This window comes from Drosophila ananassae, chromosome 2L, assembly GCF_017639315.1.
Source record: "Drosophila ananassae strain 14024-0371.13 chromosome 2L, ASM1763931v2, whole genome shotgun sequence".
NCBI lineage: Eukaryota > Metazoa > Arthropoda > Insecta > Diptera > Drosophilidae > Drosophila > Drosophila ananassae.
The window spans coordinates 17215032-17232525 of record NC_057927.1 but is presented as its reverse complement, the minus strand read 5'-3'; the positions used below and the strand labels follow the sequence as shown (position 1 = coordinate 17232525).

Genomic DNA, 17494 nt, shown 5'->3' with positions numbered 1-17494 from the left:
AGGGGCTAAGGTGGGGCTAAGTGCAAGTACGAGAGTCAACTTCCAGGTAGAAATCGCCTACCAACAACCGACAGCCAAGCTCTTTGATGACTTTACTTAACATGCACTTTTACTTTTCCACTCACTGCCGCCATCTAAACTTACAAACAATGTTTAGAAAGCCAAAGTAATAAGATTAAAAATCAATACTCATGATTCCATTGATTTTCAATTAATTCTGAGATATCGCTAATTTTAAAAATCGTTGCCAACTTTTTATCTCCACAATCCATCTGGCTAATGTATTTTTTAATAGACGTAAGGCCCTTAGGTGGGGAAATGTTTGCACACAGCATCCTTGATCTATCGAGGACAACCTAGCTCAATACTAATTAAAATAAATGAACATTTACGTCGTCACACGGCTTAAGGGCGGGAATCCTTGAGGTCGGGAGCGAGATTAGGGCCAACAGCCGGTGGCAACGGAGACATCATTAAAATGCATGGTTCTAACGGTGCGTATACTTAATATAGATTGGTTCAAGAATGAGGAGTGAAGCAAACGGATCCCTTAGATGAGTGCCAGCACCTACGTTTGTGGTAGCTGTAATCTTTATGCGTCATGTTTTTATTTGTATTTATTATTGCGTCTGCGGAGAGCAGAGCTGCGACGAGCACACTTTGTTTGCAGGTGAAATATTCCACGCATCCAGCGAAATGAGAATTTATTGACTTCGCACTACACATGTGCGTGTAGGTGAAGAGGTTTACTGTGTGTGTGGGTGTGTGTCTATTCTATGAGTGCCTCTGTTTGCCCTGCGACGTTTCCGCTTAAGTCTTGCCAATGCCTCTCCACTCACCTGCCCCCTCTGTGCACCCACTGCATATTTATCTACGTCGCATGAGTTTGATAAACACGGCAATGGCTTCGAGACAACTCGAACGTTTCGTGGTTCTGTTTACATATGCGCTTAATAACTTTTAAATGATGCCTGGTTTGCCTTTGAAAATGCAGCCAACTGAATCGGAAACTGTGTACCAAGGAGGTTGTATGCCTGCGGCAGCAGTCCATAATTAGGATCGTAAGTGCGGTTGAGATTTCTCTCCAAGTCCCATTCACTGCTCCGAATAGGACCTAGAGCTGGTGCTCTATTTTCAAATTTCTTTGATTCCAAACTTCATTTTGTTGGAACTAATATTTTTTTCCAAGCGCCTTTTATAGCCTTATAAATGTATTTACGGAATAGCAAATAATATTTTTAGAGTGATTGACTTTTAGAATTTAAAAGTTTTCCGAAGTGCGTTTTACCATCGAAGTGTAACTTAGGTTAGAAATAAAAGACGCTGAGGCCTCCGACTTTGCTTTTAGATGATGCTGTGTTGAAAGGTCTTTAAAATTTTGCTTACATACGGGTCAAGGAGTCTCCATTTTGATCGGACATTTGGGAAATTTGGGAAAATTTGATCGGACATTTGGGAAAATTTGTGTAAATACATCGACACTGGCCATAATTGAGGCAGGAAGGTGATTCTGAATAGCTAAGATTATATGAGCAGAAGAGGGTCTTTCTCAAATTCATACCATTCAGCCGAAATCTTCGGCAATGAGCCGACAGTAGTTGGCTGGTTGCGTTACATTATAAGTAGGCTTTACATTAAGGCGACGCCTGTATGAACTCGACCGCATCGGCTTCAATGCAGTTTTGTCTGAAACAAAGCCGAATTCCAGAATTTGCCAGGGATTGTGGGCTATGGATGGTGAATACTTAACCAGTCAACGCCTGAGAATTAGGTCGATTTTGGTAGAGGTTTCCCAAGCAGACGATTGGTGATTGGTCAATGATGGAACCCTTTGAGCACTTGCCAAATGCCGCATTTTTGAAGTACGTCTAAAAGAGCACAGGTCTATTGGAGCTGTTACCGGAATGTGCATGTGAGTGCTGTGGTTATACACTAGCCAGCAACGAATTCGAGCTAAGTATGAAAAAATCAATATTTTCTATTAAAAGTAAACCCGAAAACAGAAGCTGAATGAATCTTATTACAAAACATTGTATTCATTAAACTTGTTCAAAAATTGGTAACTTGATAACTTTTTGTTACACTGTAGAGAACTACGATTGGAGTTTCACGTTTTGAACGATTTAATATGCCCTTTAGATGGCTGGCTAATTAACTTGGCTTTGATTGCAGGGCCATTTCTATTTTCAGTTCACCGAACCATCATTTGAAACACTTACAGACGTATACATGGGGGAACTTTTACCTAAAATATATAGAGTTTCCTTCAACAATATTATTGAAAATCACCCCAACCATCTCGACTCATTCGCATAAGCAAAGCCAAGTTTTGGCCACAGTCAAAAAGTTTTTTGACTGTCTGAAGTTTTATCATATTTTTCGCACAGTCAAATCTCAGCGAAAGAGTCTCCACAGCTCCGACTCTCAGTCCAATTTGCATGCAGAGTTTGAGCATTATTTTTATTTACCTGATTCAGCGCTGATTTATGATTTTATCTTGAAAAATGCGGAGCGAGAAGAAGGAGCGTAGAAAGTCGTGGTTGCGGAGGAAAGCGAAGCTCACGAAAAGTCAATTGAAATGCAAACGTGGCCAGTGGATTGCCTTCCGCTGTCCGGGACTTGTGGATCGGAGTCCTGATTCCGAGCTCCTTCTTTGTTTGTTTGTATATGCCATTGCGTTGGCCATAACTCAAAGCCGGAGCTTTGTTGCCCACCAATTGCCGAGGCGTCACGTGTTTTCATTTGGCGCCTCTTGCTTTATGCCAAGTGCTTGGGGGAATTGTCACGTCAGAGGAAGTTGCAGGCGACGTCATTGACTCATAAATAAAGTTAGAGACATGGGGAGAGTGGTGCTATTCGAAATGGTCGAACCAATTGCTTTGATACAATTTCGTCTGAGCATTGGTCGCGGATGTGCTCGGAATGCAATCTACGGCTGCTGGCTCAGAGATTAAATAAAAAAATAGTTTTATTCACTAAAATGCTACTTTTTTTCAAGACTTTCAAGTGAACTAATATGGGTATAGAAAATAAAAAATCGGTAATGTAATAAGACTTCTTACGAACTGCTTAAAATCTTACGTTAACGATAACCAATGTCCATACATTTCTTAAGCAGCAGTAATGTCGCAGTAATGTTGATACACCATCAGTAATGTTGTTAAATAAACATGGAAGGAAAATATGGAAAATATCCGAATCTTGAGCGGAATAGCTTAAATGATTTTTAGATAGATTCTCCATTATTCTGCATCAAAATCTAACAACGAAATATTTTTTCGACTTTTCATCAAATTTTCAGGGGGTCCCCTTCAAAAGTTGTGAAATGACCATGGAAGGACAATATGGGCCCCAGCGAAGACCATATCTTGGTCAATTTCTATCCGAATCTTGAGCGGAATAGCTTAAATGATTTGTAGATAGATTCTCCATCATTCTGCATCAAAATCTAACAACGAAATATTTTTTCGACTTTTCATCAAATTTTCAGGGGGTCCCCTTCAAAAGTTGTGAAATGACCATGGAAGGACAATATGGGCCCCAGCGAAGACCATATCTTGGTCAATTTCTATCCGAATCTTGAGCGGAATAGCTTAAATGATTTTAGATAGATTCTCCATCATTCTGCATCAAAATCTAACAACGAAATATTTTTTCGACTTTTCATCAAATTTTCAGGGGGTCCCCTTCAAAAGTTGTGAAATGACCATGGAAGGACAATATGGGCCCCAGCGAAGACCATATCTTGGTCAATTTCTATCCGAATCTTGAGCGGAATAGCTTAAATGATTTGTAGATAGATTCTCCATCATTCTGCATCAAAATCTAACAACGAAATATTTTTTCGACTTTTCATCAAATTTTCAGGGGGTCCCCTTCAAAAGTTGTGAAATGACCATGGAAGGACAATATGGGCCCCAGCGAAGACCATATCTTGGTCAATTTCTATCCGAATCTTGAGTGGAATAGCTTAATTGATTTGTGGATAGGATCTCCATTATTCTGTATGAAAATCTTACAACAAAATATTTTTTATATTTTTCATCAAATTTTCAATGGATCTTCATTGGATCCCATTCAAAATTTTGACAAATGCAAGGACGGGGAATATGGCCGCCATCTCATGGCTCAGATCTAGATCCAATCTCTAACCAATAATTTAGCTGCCATCCATAAAACGTTTTTTTTTCCATTTGATACGCATTTAATTTTTCCATAAACTTTTCATTCAGCCATGTACCACTTGTACAGTTAAACGCGTCAATAAGTTATGGCACTTGTTGTGCGTGGGTGGTACAGAATCCAGGTGCGTAAATGCTCTGGGCGGTATGTCAGTCAAGCCTGCCAGCCGCAGCTACTCGAGATGTGCATCTGCCCACCGAGGTCTCATGTGGAAGTGGGCCAGCGTGGGAGTAAATGTGGCCCTGTCGTGGTCTGGCGTATTCTCGGCAGCCGTCATGTGGCTGTTTCATTAAAATATGCAAGCAATATTGCGGCAAAAAAACACACGAAATTATACAAAAGCCGGGCTAACGAATACACTCACGCACCCTTGCCATTCGATTCGGAGCGGGGCGATGTCAGGGTGAATTTTTCATAATTTCCAACGTTTGGGGCAGTGAAATATTTTGCAATATTTAACAGACGCAGCACACAGGATGCTGCTGCAGTTGTCAGGCGGGGACGTCTAGGATCGAGTGGTTAACACAGAAACTCTGAGGCAAAAAGTGAGTGGAGGAGTGAAAGCGAATAAATGAGGGACTGGCGGACAAGAAACACATTGAAAGCGTATTTATTTGTCACTTGTCAAGCGCCCCATCCTGGGCAACTGGCATTTTATAATTCCCGAATGTTTTCCTTGCCGGAGTCGCGGAGAAATTGCACTTGATTGTCTTATACAGGGAGCATTATTTTGGTGCTCTTAAATTTATTTCAATTATACATATTTTATAACATATAACATGGTCATGCAGGCGGAAGGCCCAGGTTGCTCCGGTGTAGCCTATTTTATTTTTTTAATAATTTCATATTTTACAATTAAATAATAATAACAATAATAACATAGAATATTAAAATATTTTAAGAAGTTAAGATCCATTGAAATTTGAAATAAATTTCCTTTAGAAGGATTCCAAATATCCTATTGATTTGAAGCATATATTCCATTTAATTTTTATACCCAATTTCTCGCAGTGTACTTTCGCCCACTGAGTGCGGTTTGGAGCCTGGCAAAGGGCTGAACTTTTATTAATTACCTGCATGTGGCGGACAGCGGTCGAGCGGCGGTCTGTAGGCGGCCTGTCCATCTGTCTGTCTGCCTGCCAGACTCTGGGCCATACACACGGTGCGTATGAGTAATATGCCAGGGACATTTTCGCGTCGAAGGCTGTTTTCATTTAATTTCATGTTTCAATTTTCAAGCAATTAACGTATAAAAGACCGCTCGCTCGCCGCCTTGCTCAAATAATTGACCAAGATGGAAAGCAGTCAGCTGCAATTTCATATGCAAATGGCCATCTGGCTGGTGGTTGCAAAAAATATAGCTGGAGGCGGGCGGGGCTAATGCATTTCCCCAGTGGGTGCCGGTGATGGGGGGTTTTTTTGGGGGCCGTCTGTTTTTTCTAATAAATGAAGTGAAAATGTTTTCAGCAAACAAATTTATGAGGCGTGCAGCATCGAAATTATGATAAAAGATTGAAGTGCGGGCATGTGAGAGTGTGTGTATATAAGGCAAATATGCGCAAATTCGTGCTCTGGCAGCGGAAGTAAAGCAGAATGGTTCGCCGAACCAAAAGTGGCGCGTACTCAAACGTAAAATGTTTGTTTGCGGCTGTTGAAGGGGTAGGTGGGACACTTGGGGTTTCGCCCAAGCACACATCAATCACAGTGCCAGAGCCAAAGAGAAAAAAAATTAAATAAAAACGAGCCAGAGAACACCAGAAAAATTTTGGGGTAGCTAAAGATGCACATTCGAATGATTCGAATGAGTGTGTATGTGCGTATGTATCTGCACAGACATTCATAACTACGGCGAAGTGGAAAAATAAATATGATGCTGTTATGGCTAACACACACACTCACTGTTACGTATACGTAAAAGCAACGCTAATTTCCGTCACGTTGAGCATACAAAGGAGCGGCAGGGCACGTGAGGCTGCCGAGAAATATCTGGCAATGTGGCAGAAGTCGACTCTAACCCTTGGCGTCTGCTTCTCTATCTAAGATGTACGGCAAAACGCAAGACTAAAAAAAATAAGGAAGAAACACCATCAAGGCAGCGACCATCGACTGCTTTGGTATCGAATATTGCAACAAAAGTCATGGGGAAAACTGCTGCCGCACGTACCTAGCGTCGGCAGGACATCTTACACATGAATGATGAAAGTGTGAGGGAAAATAATATTTAGTAGAAACTTCTTGAAATAAAAATTGCATGAAATTAAACAACAGAAAATGTTTCGCTATTAAAATTATAGTTTCTCATAACTGCATATTTTGGTGAATCATATATGTACATATATTGATGTAGAACAATGCCCCTTTTGTACGTTTCATCAAAATTATTTAATTGCCACCAAATTCCCTAATACAAATTTTATGTAAGAGGATAACATAAAATTAAAATTTAGTTGTTAAACCAGAGAAAAAGTTATAATCACATGTAGTGCTTCCTAATTGCATATATATTGGAAAATATACACCTTTCACAGGCTTCATTAGAATTATTTACTTTTTTTAATCAATTTCTAAACGAAACCAATACCAACTAAAGTTTTCAATTAACAACTGAACTGATGGCAATTATCCGATTTGGCAATTATCCGATCTTCTAACCAGTTTCTGTTTCTTTATAGAAATAATCTCCGAAGGAATGCTACCATGCAAATGAAACATTCAGCCACTCTGGAAAAGAGGGAACTTTTCCACTTTTACTTTGATGAATGTTTTAAGCTAGGTAGGCACACTGGTAACCGAATAAATATATGTACGTTAGGTAAGCAAAGTGGGAATGTTCTGTGGTTCGGAATGGTGGGGAAAAAAGTAGAAACACAAAACACACTTCAAGTTGGCAAACTTCAATGATGGTAAACTAAATGTCAGGTGAACGAATTTGCTCAGAAAGTTAAACACCTATAAAAATTCAACTTTCATTTCCGAAAATCACCGGCGACGATGGGTTGGCGCCGGCAAAACACTTTCAACAAAGTGAGGCGTGTAAACGAGAGCTGGGAACGGAATCCAGTGACTTTCAGCTGTGATTTTCAACTTAATTAATTAAAAGCAAATTAAAAGTTTTAATCTCTGCGCTACAAATTGTTTCTGTAAAAAGGCTTCCCCACTTCCGAAAAAGTGCCTACTAGGGAGTCGCTGGAGAAGTTGGAGAAGGCTCCGCTGATGAGCAAAAATAATAAACTGTAGCCGGCAACGATGCTTCTTGGCCTGGCTTTACGCTTCTTGTTGTTCTCGGAATCTGAAAACAATCAGGGGGGTGCTCCCAGCAGCAACAAAAGAGTTTTGCAGATAAAAGGGTTGGTTTGAACGGGTTGGGGATGGGGGATGTACGATGTGTTGGGGATCGGGTTGAGTTTGAGTTTGAGGCTTGATGGGTTGGAGTGGATGTTTGGTTTCATAAGCCAATGTAAGCAGATTTTATCTTAATTCAACGCAAAATTAACAAATTTTGCAGCCAAACAACGGCTGACAAAACAAGCAAAGTCAATTTGCTCAAACGATTGGTAATGCTTATCCTTGACTTCGAACTTCACCTTTTGAGTTGTTTTGGTCTAAAGCTTGTTCAATAATAGTCGTTTATTTGCCAGTTGGGTGATTTTCCCCAACTGAAATACAATATTTATGGCCCCGGGTTCGGTCTTTAAGTTTTCCATTTGATCAATGGCTTCAAATCAAAGCCAAATGGAATGCACGTAGCTTCGGCATTATGGCAACATCACCTTCTGGCTCTGAATTTCAACCATCCCCGGGCGCCTGCTAAACGTCACTTGCTGAATTTATGATGCAATGTCGCCTCAGAGAGCTGCATTCATCACGTTCCCGTCAGCTGCATGTCCAAGGCGTCGGATGGTTGTCATAAAAGATGCTCATCATCAGTTTTTGGGGTGTTCGCCTCCTGATGTTGATGTTTTAGTTTTACTTGAAGCCGTAAAACGTTTCAGTGCCGCCTGAAACAGGACTATATATGCCATGAATATTTTCTTCTTGGCGAGAAATGGGAAAATATTGTTTCTTTCGCTAATTGCGCGGCCATAAATCTATAGGCTGTCTCAATCTGAGGGCGTGGCCCGGAACGTCTTGTTTTGCATTTGCGAAATGAAAACACAACGCTGCCAAGTGCACGTCGATTTGGGTTTTGTCCATTTTAGTTGCAACATTTTATTGTTGAGTTTTTGGCAGAGCCTGTCCTGGCTCTTGTCTGATGTTGCTGGCGGAGCACTCGTAAATGTCATGCCGTGCATTTGCATTTCAATTTCCATTACAATTCCGAATGCCAGCCGGACAGGACCAGAACCGCCCAGCCCCGCTGCCGCCCAGTCACTGTTTGGCCGCGATTAGCGCTCTATAAATCCAAAAATGTTGCTGTATTTTAACAATGTTTTTGGGTTCGCCCTGCCATCTAGGCAGCCAGTTCGCCATTCGGCCAGCCAGCCGGCCGTTCAACCAATGGCCACTGTGTTTTCTGCCGACGTTTTTGTGTTGTTAAATGCATGCAAAGACCATAAACCAAATCATTCGGCGCTGCCACGCCCCCAAAGTGGAGGCTGTGAAACATTGTCCCGGCGTCCGGAGCTGCGAGATCATGCTTCAAAATATGCAACTCATTTTGTCGATGTTTTTGGGGAAGGGGCTTGCTGGTGTATCCCATTTGCATTATTTGTAGTCCGATACGCATTTAATTAAAGTGACGCATTTCCATTAGTTTTGGTTTGCTTAGTGCGACTAGGATTAGAATCATTTATTTAAACTGGAACACATTTCACCAAAATTCAAATGGATGAAAAAGGTAAATTATTGTTGAAATAGCGATTACGATTCAGACTTCTCCCTTTAAGTTTAAAGAATTTAAATGAATATAAATTAAATTTGCTACATATTAAATATGTTTCTGTTTATAAGCCTGATCCCCAACCGGCAAGACGAATGAGTAGTGGACTGTAGAGTAATATGTTCTTGTCAGTTTCGCTGTCTAATTGGTACTAAGAAAATTTACATTTGTGGAACTTAACGATAGGTGTGTGTGTGTGCATACAAATTGTGGATTCTAAAGCTAGTAGGTATAGAAAATATAAAGATGACAATATAGGTGACTTATAAACTATGTATCGATAGTTCCTAAACATCCCGGGCCACCCTGAAACACGGTTTCTGAACTGGGTAGTTTCGCAATTTTCGTTATTGGCCGGGTCAATTCTCCTGCTGCCGTCTTGATCTTGACTGCGCGAACCATATTGTCCTTTCCTTGGAACGTGTCGATCACCTTCGCTAGATGTCATAATGCTGGTGGTGTGTTGGACTCCTTGACGAGCGCAACGCTGCCGATCGAAATGTTAGGGGTTGGCGTGGTCCACTTAGGACGCTGCTGATGCTTCGCCTCTGCTGACAACTGCGAATGTTGGATTCGTCCACCTACTCTTAGCAGGTTGTCCTTGTCGATGATTGGTGAGATCTTGACCAATTGAGATTGGTTCCCTAGAGCCTTGTTTGCGCGTAGTAACTGGATCTCCTGTTGAAAACCAGCTTGAGCGTGTTGCAGCCACCGAGTCCTTGCTGCCTTGATCTCATCGAATGTTAGAGAATTCGATGTTTGTTTCGAAGATGGGTGCTTCATGCGATGAATGAAGCGCAAAACGTAAGCAAGTGTGTGTATAAGCTTCAGCCAAGATGAGTTGCGATTGAGAAGCTTATCCCATGGGTTGTCCGTCGTGACATTCGTCTGCGCAGCTAGGCAGGTAGTTTTGACTTCGTCTTGTATGCGTTTGTCTGAAAGAGAAGTACAGTTATGAGTATTGTTCAACCTTTCCAAGAATTGTTCCTTGTCCCTCAGCCATGAAGGACCCTTCCACCATAATTGGAAGTCAATGAGCTCGGATACTCCCAAGCCACGGGATGCGCAATCCGCTGGGTTCGATTTTGAGTCTACATGCCGCCATGCATGCTTCGGGATGGTTTCGAGGATTTCTGAAGTGCGGTTCCCAACAAACGTCTTGAGTTGGGCTGGCTAACCACTCGGCTGTATACCACCGCTGAGTACGCCTTGGTGGATGCATCTGAAAATCCGTGCAATTCGATTCTCTGTTTGTCGCTTTTAACTAAGCGCGGTATCTGGAGCTTGTGAAGGTTGTCCAGATCAGCTCGCCATTTGAGCCAGTTGTTTGCTAGTTTGCTCGGTAGTTCGTCGTCCCAATTCAAATTCAACAGCCAGAGTTTTTGAAATAGTATTTTGAATTGAACTACGATTGGTGCTAATAGACCGAGAGGGTCGAATATACGTGAGACATCCGACAACACTTGCCTCTTGGTGCAGCGAGGGTCTTTCGATAGGTTTACATTGTACGCCAATGTGTCCTCTCCAGGGTGCCAATGCAGCCCTAGCACTTTGACTGGTGATTGTGAGGAATCCGTGTTATCCTCCGATTTGATGCGTTTGGTATTCGATACCCATTTCCCGAGCTCTAGGTTAGCACAGGACATCAGTTGGACCAGTTCGTCCCTGTTGCGTAGCAGCTCATCCTCACTATTTGCTCCAGTGAGAACGTCGTCGACATAGAAGTCCTCCAACACGATTTTTGCTGCGTTCGGAAACTCGTGCTTATGGTCAGCAGCTAGTTGCTCTAGCACTCTGACTGCTAGAAATGGTGCGCATGATGTTCCATACGTCACCGTGCATAGTTGGAAGTGCTTGATAGGATCTGAGGGATCCTCTCTCCATACGATTCTTTGGTAGTCTCTATGTTTTTCGCTCACCCATATTTGACGGAACATCTTGACTATGTCCGCTGAAAAGACGTATTTGTACATACGGAATCGCAAGCACACAGCAAATAGGTCTTGCTGAATACTCGGTCCGATTGAGAGCGTGTCGTTTAATGCCATGCCTTTGGCGTCTTGATATGAGCCGTCGAAAACCACTCTAAGTTTCCGACCCAATACGGGATGATGTGGCAAGTAGAAATTCCTACCCTTGGGAATTTCGCTCGGTGAGATTTCTCGCATATGTCCTAGCTCCTGGTATTCCCTCATGAACTTCACGTAGTCGTTACGTAATTGATGATTTTGTGCCAAACGTCGTTCAACTGATTTGAACCTCTGCAGCGCTCCTTGAAGTGTATCTGCGAATTGTGTTTCGGATACTTTAAACGGAAGTTCCACTATGTACTTGCCTTGTTCGTCTCGAGTGTGTGTTGCAAGAAAGTGTTTCTCCACCTCCTCGTCTTCAGGTTGAACTTCTGCCTTGCGTTGTATGCTCTCCAGCTCCCAGAACCTTCTGAGATAAGCATCGATGTCTATTGTCGTTGTGAGTGCCGTAGCGCTGCATGCGCGTGATGAAAGCAGTGATGTAATTACCCATCCGAAAATTGATGATATAGCAATGAGCTTTCCTTTGTCGTCGTAGATTTTTCTTCCAGTTATAACACTCCAAACGTGTTCGCTGCCCAAAAGAATGTCAATTGGGGCATTCGTGCTAAATTGCGAATCTGCCAATTGCAGATCGTTGAAAACTCGAAGTACAGACGCGTCGATGGTCTGCCTTTCCAATGATGACGCAATCTTTCCAAGCACGTGAGCCTGGACTACCAGCTGATCTTGCGAAATACGGGATTGGATGCTTATAGTGCTGCATCCCCTTGTAGTGTCTGCTTTGGTTGATGAAATTCCCGTAACCAGTATGCGTGATGGCGTACGAGCCAAACCAAGTGTTTGTATACAGCGTTCAGATATGTACGACAGTTCTGAACCCGTGTCCAATAGGAGTCGGCATGCAACCAAATCTCCCTTTGCGTTGCGAACGTTGACCATGGCCGTCGGCAAGGTGCTCCTGTTCCATCCAGTTGATTGTTGTGAATTTGCAGTGCCTTGTGCACATACCATTGCTGCAGAACCTTCTGCTTGTGCGATGTGACTCGTAGTCACCGTTGAGATGTGTGCGCTAGGATCCTCCTGATCCTCACCAGTTTGAGAGATTGTTCCAATAGCCTGTTGCGTGCGTTGCAGGTGCAACAGTGAGTGATGCTGACCTTTACATTGTCTGCACTTGAACGTAGATTTGCATTTTCTGACCCCATGACCAGGATTCAGACAATTGTAACATAGAGCGTTTTCCTTGGCAAACGAAAACCTCTGTCCTGCTGACATATCCAAGAATTGTTGGCATCCATACAGACGATGCTCTGTAGAATGACATTTGCTGCACTTGTTTCCTTCAAGTACAACCAGCGAATGTGTGACCTTCCTTCCCTTGTCACCGATTGAGGCTGTAGTCTTGCCTCCGATTGTTTCACGCTTGCTGAGCTCTAGTTCCTCGCAACGTGCATCCAAAAATTTGAAGAATTCCTCCAGTGTGGGTGAGTCTGTCTCCACACTGCGCTCGATCCACCTGCGTCGAGTATCTGCATCCAGCTTCTCCAGCGTCAAGTAGATGATCCAACAGTCTCGTCCTGTTTCCTCTATGGCATCCAAACCACGCACTATTTCATTGGCGCCGTCTGACACCTTCCGTAATGTTGCTGTATCCGACCTTGTTGTTGTTGGCAGCTTCATAAACTGCTCCAATAGTGAATTCACGATATGCCGTGGACGATTATATCTTTCATTAAGTCGCTCCCACGCAGTGTTGTAAGCTGAATCCGTAATAGCCAAATGTCGTACCAGATTTGCAGCTTCGTCGATCAGAAGAGATTTCAAATGATGAAATTTGTGCGTATTTGTCAAATTCGCCTTGTTGTGAATTGTGCTCTCATATATGTCTTTGAAAGCTGGCCACTCTGAATAATTGCCAGCGAACCGTTTAATTTGAATTTTAGGCAATTCGCTTTGAGCTGATGCCCCTACCATTTGAGCACTACCTGAATTCGCCGCGTAGGCGTCTCCTCCTTCAGGTCTCGACATGTTTGCAGTGGCTCGATTTGCCGCCAACTGCTCGAAGAGTTGTTGTTGTTGTTGTAGCAAACTTATTATTGCGTCGTTGTTTTGCAGCACGCCGCTGCCGTTTTCACTGTTCCCAATTGATGGACTAGGTCTTGTACCTACCATCGCCGAAAGTAATGCATGCGCCCTTAGATATTTTTCCTCGTAGAATATGTTGTCATGCTCCGGATCCACATAGCCATCTACTTCGTCGAGCATAGCTATTTCATCACCAAATCTATTGAAGTCTTTCCATGTTGTGTTGAGATGCTCCAGCCGCGAAGACACCTCTGCCCGTGTGGCGTTCGAATGTTGCGCGTCCTCAGCCCAAGCCAAGCTCCGTGTGATATTGGCCTTGAGTCTGGCGCGCCCTTTTGTCAATGCTTTTAATTGCTCCATGCCGAGAAACAATTACAAATGAGAACCAATGCACAGTAAACTACAAAACAAATCCGGATGCGAAGGACCAAACAATGATCCCCAACCGGCAAGACGAATGAGTAGTGGACTGTAGAGTAATATGTTCTTGTCAGTTTCGCTGTCTAATTGGTACTAAGAAAATTGACATTTGTGGAACTTAACGATAGGTGTGTGTGTGTGCATACAAATTGTGGATTCTAAAGCTAGTAGGTATAGAAAATATAAAGATGACAATATAGGTGACTTATAAACTATGTATCGATAGTTCCTAAACAAAGCCCATAACCCTACACCCCTAGATTATTCACTTTGTATATGTTTTTCCATCTTTTTTCCTGCTTTGTTATCAAGTGTAATTGTAGTTGATTTACTCAGCAGAATGAGCCACGTGTTCACTTAGTAGCTGTGTCAGCAGCATTGAAGGGGATGAGAGAAATGTTCGAGTCTTAAGTTTTTGCCACCACATTCGTGCGTTTTTGCCTACTCATATTGCGTTACGCATACGCCGTGTGTGCCGTCAGCTCTTTGGCAAAAGGGTTACGTGTAAAACTTTAAACAGCACGATGACTGCACAATTATGGTCCCGCGGGTAGGAGTCCGCATCTGGGGGCGGAGTAACGGTAAAGTTGAAATTGTGGCTGGGTTCTGGCTGCAGCCAATGGCTTGTAAATAATACTAGCACGGTTACCTGCACCAGCGGGTTGCGGCCTTATTGTTTTCGCTGGTGCTCACGGTGCAGCGGATGCAGTCAGTTGGTGGCTTTGCCATTTTGTGGCCTTTGCTCCGTGCCACGGAATATGGTGTGGGAGGCGGTACCGGAGCTCCCGCTGTTGCTGCAACTAATTAAGACAAACTAACGTGCGCAGCAAGGTGTGCGGATTCTGTTCGCTTGGGGGAGCCCCATGTCCTTGAGAGTGTCAGTTCAGCTCAAGGGCGGAGCCAAAGGGAGCCGCGTACTGTGCACGGAAAAAAAAACTTTGCCATTTAATTTCTTTAAGATCTTATGGAATAATGTCATTTGTTAAGGAGCATTATATAACCTACGTAAGGTCCTACGTGGAATACCTAACAGCTTTTAAGTTAAGTGAAGTCCCTAGGAAATATGATTACGTACTTTTCCTTGAATTTCCCAATACCTGATGTAGGTAGTGTAGGTCTCTTTATATGCACACGCTTTTGTTACAATCACAATGTGTTTACAAGGGACCCAACAGCAAAAGCGTGTGCGAGCTGGGCGCCAAGTGCACTTAATTTGTTTGCTTAATTTACAAAACATGAGACGCTTGCGATGCTCGGTACTCGGTATACAGTGTTCGGAGATGGGGACAGGTCCCCTGTCGGCGGTCCGTGGTCCATGATCCCCGACTTTAGTCCAGGTCCCGGTCTTGGTTCTCTTGTTGTGTGTTCAACACTCGCCGACTGTGTCAGCAGCGGTATCAGCATCGGTTTCAGCCCCAACTTCAGCTGGTGTTGCATGTATGTAAGTGCAGCTGTTGGGTCGCTTGTAGCTGGCGACACGAGTAGGAGCACAAGGACCAACTTTGACAGTACCGACCTTGTGTGTCCCGCGTCTGTGTTAATAACGGGATCATTGCCATAATTATCTAAGCTTTAAGCGGTCCAAACCATCAAAAAATGAAGCTGAAATTATTAATCTGATTTTTGTTAAAAATGAAACTAGCATCGTACATTTTGTATTATTTATTTATTTCGTCATATAATTCTTGCCATTATAGCATTAAATTTTGAGCTAAATTCCACGCACACTGGGCGCTCACATTGTTGTTTTTGTGTGGTTTGATTTCGTTTGACCTTTTTGGCTTTGCTTAACTCCCATTAAATTATCCATAATTATGCATATTTAATATATATATATATTTTTTTTTTTTTTATGACTGATTTGCTCGGCTCTTATTTGTTTGTTTTACTTTAGTGTCTTCCTGTATTTACGTTTGATTTTACATTTTATTATGAGTTTTTTTTTAGTTTAGTTTAGTTGGGTTTTAAATTTATTTCGATCTGCCACAGCTCTGTAAAATAATTTTGTGTTTATTCTCAAGGTGTGATTTACAGTATTTTGTTGTATGGTTTACATTGATTTTGGAAAATTTTTCAAATTTTCGTTTCTTATTTGAAAAATTTTTGCCCTTTTCGTTATCGATGGCAACCAGGATTTCTGCGTCAATTTGCGTATCTCATGAACATCTAAAAATAGTTCTGCTCCTTTGGCGAGAGAGTACGGATTTATTTTCGGCAGAATATACTCTTAACATCATCCAACTAACATATACGCACTAAATTCTCTCGTTCTGACAGTTATTGTTAGATAAATATATACTCTGCATTTATTTATATAAATTTAGTCTAAAACAAATACAATCTTACGCTTCTAACACTTAACCGTTCGACGGAAATTATAATTTTAACAGAATATGGACAAAGTGATACCGCAAATAAGCCGCAATCAAAATTAAAACAAATCTAATTAAACTAAATTTGGCCGATATCCACTTTGACTTTTTTGATTCCATTGATTTTTCATAAGGACTTAATTAGTTTGCATTTAACTTTTTCTCCTCGCCTCTCGTTTGTATTCTATGCTTTAATGAATGTTTGCCTGCACGCTGGCTGCTGCCTTTGTGTGGACTTTAATAGTATTTATTAATTTATATATATTTTTTCAGATTCTTTACAATAATTATTTACATAACTTATGTGTCTAGGCTGCGGTATTTGGAGGGTAGGGTGTACTTAGTATTAAATGTGTGTCACTTATGCTTATTAATTGTTTTTGTTTTTTATTTATGCAATTAGGTTTGCAAGGTTTGTTTGCAAGTGCGTGTGTGAATTTATTTAAGTTTATGGTTTATTTTTTTCTATATTAATTTTTTTCGGTTTTTTTTTTTATACGAAGAATTTAACATCACGCCTCATCCACAACATGCAATTATGCGCGTTACGTATTCAAATTATACTATCTCCTTTTTTTTACCATTATTATTTTAACCTTCCCATGAACTTTGTCCCATCGTGTTTAAATGAGCAGTGTCCATTTCTCTGGCTGACTTATATATAAGTGTATTTTTTATTATCCGAATTTTGTATGTAGCCTTGGTAAATTAATTAACGCAAAACAATCTTTGGTTTGAACTAATGGACTACGACCCAGTTGCTTTGATTGGCAAACCATGCAAATAATAAAAACTATAAAATGCTAGGCGTTGACACTGCAGGGCCGCCGTCATAAATAATTTTCCTTTCCAATTCTCCCACCCCTTTTTCCACTCTCATCTCTTTTTTTTAATTTTTGATTTTTGCATTGGTTTTTTATTCCGCAATTAAATAATCCTATCCGGCATGTTCATATTTTTCTTCGGCCAGCTGCATGTTATTTTTCAATTACTCTGGCGCATTGCCTCCTGCGGTTTGATTCTCCATTGTCAGCGTGACTGCTGCGGCGGCTTCCAAAATCTGCTTACGGGGCCTGCTGCGGTCACAGCTGGGCCACCGCCAGCGTAACCAGCGCCAAGGAGAAGGCGCCCAGAGCTCCGCAGCAGATGCAGCAGCGCTGCGAGGCACCGGTCAGTGCCGAATTGTCTGGGTCGCCGTTGGCATACCGCTTCGATCCCTCTAGGCCCAGTAGATTCGGCGAGATAGTCGTCGGCGGCGCGTTGCTCAGTCGAATGGGTTGATGGACGCTCTTGTACAATAATTGCATGATGGACACATCGCACTGGAGCACTATATTGTGCTGGTACTTGGGCAGCGCCTGGAAGAAGACTTGCAGTGCCTGGCTGTGTGGTAAGAGATCCAGGGAGGAATACGTGGTCGAGCCCTCGTAGGTGTCATGTGAAATGCGTTGAAGCGGCGTCTTGTAGATCTATAAATAATTTAAATAAATTACATGATTATTTTAGACTCTTTAAAATATTAA

General features: G+C 42.1%; 1 protein-coding gene across 2 annotated transcripts in view; it reads right to left on the bottom strand.

Moving 5' to 3' along the window:
• Nucleotides 1-15246: 15246 nt before the first annotated feature.
• Nucleotides 15247-17494, bottom strand: part of LOC6501351 — a 56512-nt gene continuing 54264 nt past the window's right edge. For both annotated transcript variants that reach the window (XM_001955012.4, XM_044715226.1), the window contains one exon: nt 15247-17440. In XM_001955012.4, the coding sequence (XP_001955048.1) occupies nt 17054-17440 (387 nt within the window). In that variant the 3' untranslated portion in view covers nt 15247-17053. The remainder of the gene's footprint in view (nt 17441-17494) is intronic.